General features: G+C 61.7%; 1 protein-coding gene across 1 annotated transcript in view; it reads left to right on the top strand.

The window, feature by feature from the left end:
• Positions 1 to 3,615, top strand: part of NAV1 (neuron navigator 1) — a 44,808-nt gene extending 41,193 nt beyond the window's left edge. The window contains exons 23-32 of the mRNA XM_009994354.1: positions 92 to 189; positions 305 to 400; positions 549 to 708; positions 798 to 1,024; positions 1,111 to 1,265; positions 1,396 to 1,467; positions 1,745 to 1,941; positions 2,437 to 2,555; positions 2,797 to 2,994; positions 3,520 to 3,615. Of these exons, the coding sequence (XP_009992656.1) occupies positions 92 to 189; positions 305 to 400; positions 549 to 708; positions 798 to 1,024; positions 1,111 to 1,265; positions 1,396 to 1,467; positions 1,745 to 1,941; positions 2,437 to 2,555; positions 2,797 to 2,994; positions 3,520 to 3,615 (1,418 nt within the window). The remainder of the gene's footprint in view (positions 1 to 91; positions 190 to 304; positions 401 to 548; positions 709 to 797; positions 1,025 to 1,110; positions 1,266 to 1,395; positions 1,468 to 1,744; positions 1,942 to 2,436; positions 2,556 to 2,796; positions 2,995 to 3,519) is intronic.
• Positions 3,616 to 5,430: the final 1,815 nt, after the last annotated feature.

Raw genomic sequence — 5,430 nt, 5'->3', positions numbered from 1 at the left:
CCTGCCACAGCAGGATTGGGCTCAGGCTGGGCAAGTTCAGGCTGGTGGCTCGGCTCTCCCTGCCGGCACAGCCTCACTGCTCTGTCCCCAGATGTGTCCCCCATGGATGCTGTCAGTGCTGGTGCCCAGAAGGACGAGCTGATGCTGCGGATTGTGGTGCGCATGCCGCCCCAGCACATCATCAAGGGGGTAAGTGTGGGGAGCCTGACCTGGCCCAGTGCCTGGCCCTGGGCAGAGGGCAAAGGACGCCTGTCCAGGGCTGGATGTGGTGCTTCAATATGCACACCTGTCCCTTGGCTGCTAGGACCTCAAGCAGCAGGAGTTTTTCCTGGGCTGGACCAAGGTGAGCGGGAAAGTGGATTGGAAGATGCTGGATGAGGCTGTCTGCCAGGTCTTCAAGGTAGGAACACAAGGACCTGTCTTTTGAGAGCATTTTGCACTGTTCCACTGTGTCCAACACTCCTCAGCCCAGGTCCTTACCAGGGTCTTGTGGAGCTGCTCCCTGCCAGCCCTCAGGGACACTGCCAGCCCTGTCCTTGTCCTTGTAGGATTACATCACCAAGATGGATCCTGCTTCCACACTGGGGCTCAGCACCGAGTCTGTCTACGGCTACAGCATCAGCCACATCAAGCGGGTCCTGGACACGGAGCCACCTGAGCTGCCGCTGTGTCGCCGGGGCCTGACCAGCATCGTGGTGACACTCAAAGGTCAGTGTGGCAGGAGGGCTGCCCGTCCTCCCTCTGTCTCGCGGTGCTGGGGGGCGTGAGTGGGACCATCAGCCCTTCCCTGCCGGCAGGCTTGAAGGAGAAGTGCGTGGACAGCCTGGTGTTCGAGACGCTCATCCCCAAGCCCATGATGCAGCACTACATCAGCCTCCTGCTGATGCTCATCCTCTCGGGACCCAGTGGCACCGGCAAGACCTACCTGACCAACCGCCTGGCCGAGTACCTGGTGGAGCGCTCGGGCCGGGACGTCACCGAGGGCATCGTCAGCACCTTCAACATGCACCAGCAGTCCTGCAAGGTGAGGGCACGCAGCACCAGGAGCATCCCTGCTGGCACCCAGCTGTGCCATGGCCCCATGGGTGACGCGTGGCCCCTTCCTTGCAGGACCTGCAGCTGTACCTCTCCAACCTGGCCAACCAGATCGACCGGGAGACGGGCACGGCGGACGTGCCCCTGGTGATCCTCCTGGATGACCTGAGCGAGGCAGGCTCCATCAGTGAGCTGGTCAATGGTGCACTCACCTGCAAGTACCACAAATGGTGAGAGCCCTCCTCAGGGCTCATGGAGATGAGACTGCATGTGTCTGTTGTGCTCAGATCAGCTCTGCTGTGGGTCGGGGGGATTCACGGGTTTTTTTTCTCATGGATCTTGTCTCTCTCTGTCACTCAGCCCCTACATCATTGGGACCACCAACCAGCCTGTGAAGATGACCCCGAACCATGGTCTTCATCTCAGCTTCAGGTAGGAATTGTACATTCCTGGGGATCATCCCTGTAGAGTTGGTAGGGTGCAGAGATCATCACTCCTGCCCCTAGGCAGTTGTGGGTACATGTGCAGTAACTGGAGACCCTGATGAGGACTGAGTCCCAGGCCTGTCCCTGCCATCTGAGAAGGATCTGATGCCCCAACCTTGGGTGCGTGTGGTGTGTGGGTGCCAGGAGTCCCCTCCTGAAGGGTGCTGGGGAGCAGGGCAGCTTGTGTGGAGGCCCAGCCCTCATGCTCTGAGTCTTTCCCCCAGGATGCTGACCTTCTCCAACAACGTGGAGCCAGCCAATGGCTTCCTGGTGCGCTACCTGCGGCGGAAGCTGCTGGAATCGGACACGGACGTCAATGCCAACAAGGAGGAGCTGCTGCGTGTCCTGGACTGGGTGCCCAAGCTCTGGTACCACTTGCACACCTTCCTGGAGAAACACAGCACCTCTGACTTCCTCATCGGTATGGTCTTTTCACACCCCCCCTTCTCTTCCTCTCTCTGCTGGGAGCCCCCAGGGACTGGGGAAGAACTCTCCCAAAGGAGCCTGGGGGGCTGCCCTGTGTCCCCCAGTCCCACGTAACCAAAAGCTGGTGGGTGACACACAAGTGTTGCTCTTCCCTGGGTGACATTTGCCAGTGCGGTAGCAGCCAAGGCTGCCTGTCTTGGTGGCACCTTCCTGGGACAGGCAGGAGCCCTGTGTCCCCAGGCAGGTCTCCCTTCGCCTCACCAGGCTTTTGGGGGGATTGATCAAACACAGCTGCCCTGTTCCTTGCCCAGGAGGTTGTTTTCTGTCTGTGTGTGCCAGGCAGACACTGCCTGGGCACTGCTCCCAGGGGGTGGTTGAGCCCAGGACGCCCTGTGCAGCTGGGCTGGGTGCTGTGCTGCCCTGAGGCTGGTGACTGGAGCAGGGAGGGGACCTCGTTCCCATTTTCACTCTCTGCCTTCCCCCCGCACAGGTCCCTGTTTCTTCCTGTCCTGCCCCATTGGAATTGAGGATTTCCGGACCTGGTTCATCGACCTGTGGAACAACTCCATCATCCCTTACCTGCAGGAGGGGGCAAAAGATGGGCTCAAGGTACCCCAAGCTGCCTGGCACCTGGGGGTGTGGGGCGGTGGTGCCTGGGGACATGCTGATGCAGCAGTTCAATGGGACAGGGAAAGGGGAAGTGATGGCATTTGGGGCATGGGTGGCATCTCTGTCAGCCTGCCCTGTGGCTGCAGCAGGACACAGCACTGTCCTGGGGGGTTGGGGTGTCACGTCACCAGCTCTGAATGTTCACATGCTGAAGAGACTGCTGCTTGCTCCCTGCCTGCAGGTCCATGGGCAGAAGGCAGCCTGGGAGGACCCCGTGGAGTGGGTGCGGGACACCCTGCCCTGGCCGTCAGCACAGCAGGACCAGTCTAAGCTGTACCACCTGCCCCCACCCACCATCGGTCCCCACAGCACCGTTTCCCCACCCGAGGAGCGCACCGTCAAAGACACGACGCCCAGCTCCCTGGACTCAGACCCTCTGGTACGGCCCTGGGCTGTGGGAGGTGGCTGGGGGTGCTGGGGGAGGGGGAGGACAGGATAGAGCTGTGCTTTGCTTCCCCCACCACTTTTCAGTGTGAAAACACTGGATGTGGGGATGCAGAAATGTTTTGTGTTCCTGGGAGGAGCGGTGGTTGTGGGATGGTGCCTCTGGGGAGCATGGGGTGATGGACATAACGTGGCACTCCACAGGCAGCCACACACAGGCTGGGACTGGCACATACCTGTCCTGATGTGTCACCCAGAGGGACCCAGAGCACAGGTTGCCACGGGTGATGGCAGCTGATGTGCCAGGGCCTGTCCCCCTGACCTTCTTGGGCCTGCTCAGCTTTGAGCATCCCAGCTGTGCCCACAGCTGGGTCCTGCTGACAGGGAGAGATTTTTCAGAGTCTCTGGGCTTTGCTTTAGAGTGGCTGGTTTGTACGGGAGGGGAAGAAGGGCCAAGGTGGCCTTGGCCAGGGGGACCCTTTGTCCCCTGGGGCTCAGTGCCGTGTGTCTCTCCCCACAGATGGCCATGCTGCTCAAGCTCCAGGAAGCCGCCAACTACATCGAGTCTCCAGACCGTGAGACCATGGTGGATCCCGACCTGCAGTCGACTCTGTGAGGCCCCGACGTGCCGGGCCAGGCACAGGGGAGCTGCTGCCAGCCCCGCTCCCCCCGGGCTGCTTCCTTTTCCTTTGGTGTCCCGGAGCGCGGGGCTGGGGAGCGAGCGGAGAGGACCGGGGCTCCAGCGGGTCCCGGCAGAGTGTGGGGAAGCTCAGCTCACCCATGGGAGAGCGCGAGGTGACGTCTCCCCTCCCCACCCTGGGGGTAGGAGAATCCTGGTTTCTCTTGGTTTTTTTCTGTCTGTCTTGTAAACTCTGGGGTTTTGGGGCCAGGGTGACCAATGTGGCGGAGCCCCCGCTCCCAGGAGCTGCAGGAAGGGCCCTGCGTGGGGCAGGGACCCCGTGGGAGCCACTTGGGCCAAAGCTGGGGGCACAAGAGGAGCAAGTGGCACAGGATGAGAGTGTGGGTGTGGGGGGCTGCAGGTCCTTCTGCCCCAGCCGGGCACAGCTGAGGGCAGGTGACCGAGCCGTGCCCTGGGAACCACTGGCCTTGCACTGGCCGAGGAGGAGCGCGGCTCTGCCGCTGTCTTTGTACCTTCCTTCTTTCACCTTCATGGCAGCCACTGCCACCAGGACAGCCCAATAAACCCTGCCTTGGTTATTTTATTTTTGTTCCCCCACCCCTCCCATTTTCCTTTGGCTGAGTCCAGACTTTGCTTTGGTCCCTTTTTTTGTTCTGATTCTTCGATCTCCTGGTCTGGAGCCCGTGGCTCGGTACCCACCGCTTCCCCGTGAGCAGCTTCCCTTTCCCTTAGGCTTCTTTTGCAGCTGTTGGTTCCACCACTCAAACCACCTCTGTCACAAAACTGGTGCTCACTGGACAATCTCCAGCCCCTGAACCCACCTCCCACAGCTTGGCTGAGATGGTGCTTGGCAGCTGGTGCCAGCGGGATGCTCCTGGGGCAGTCCCTGGCCTGGCAGCTCATCCCTCCCCAGAAGCACAAGGCAGAGTCTGGCCCTGGGGACAGGGTCTCCTTCCAGGCCAGGGGGCCACAGAGTCTCCCCTCCCCAAGCACCTGGCACTGCCCAGGGCCTGGGTGTGAGGTTGTTGGTGCTGCCTCATCCCTGGGTCCTCTCAGTGCTGGGGGGCACAGTCTGCCCCTGTCCCCTCAGTGTTGTCACGCCTGGGGGTGCAGGTTGGTGAGCTGTGCTGGGGGGTGATCCCTGTGCCTTCCTGTGGCCTGGCAGGATCTCGCTGTGCCCCATGTTGGTGTTCTGGGGCCACCAGGGGCTGCCATGTGTCCTCTTGGCCCTAATGTACAATGTCACCGGCAAGGCTTCTGGCATGGAGAGGATCAGCCCTGGTGCTGCTGTGGTGCCTTAATCCCCACCGTGTGCCCGGGGACACGTGGGGCTTGGGCTGGCACTGCCACAGCCTACTCCGGCTCCAGTGGCCTAGGACTGTCCCTAAAGCCAGCTTGGCTGGGATGGGACAGGGGTGCTGGCACCGACCTCAGCGTAGCATCATTTTGGTTGGGAAACACCTTTAAGATCATGAAGTCCAACCGTTCACCACGGCCAAGCTGGGGCTGGTGCCTTCAGCAGCTCTCGCTTGCCTGTCCCCCTGGGCCAGCACTTCTGCTCCCCTCTGCCCAGGTCCTGCCAGCTCCTGCACCCAGCTGGGGCCCTGGGGAGCCCCTGGGGAGAGGGGACCCCAGCGCATGCTCTGCTGAGCCATTTTGCCCCCTCAGCCCTGCTGTGCTGCAGCTGGTGTGGCCTTCAGGGACACCTCCAATCGCCCCAAGGGCCCCTCCAAGGCCCGGTTGTGCTGCCGGTGCCACCTCTGCCCTTGGTGCTCTCTCGGCTGGTGCGGC

This window comes from Chaetura pelagica, unplaced genomic scaffold, assembly GCF_000747805.2.
Source record: "Chaetura pelagica isolate M959 unplaced genomic scaffold, ChaPel_1.0 scaffold470, whole genome shotgun sequence".
Lineage (NCBI taxonomy): Eukaryota > Metazoa > Chordata > Aves > Apodiformes > Apodidae > Chaetura > Chaetura pelagica.
The sequence above is the reverse complement of the archived record's forward strand: the minus strand, read 5'-3'. Positions and strand labels throughout refer to the sequence as shown.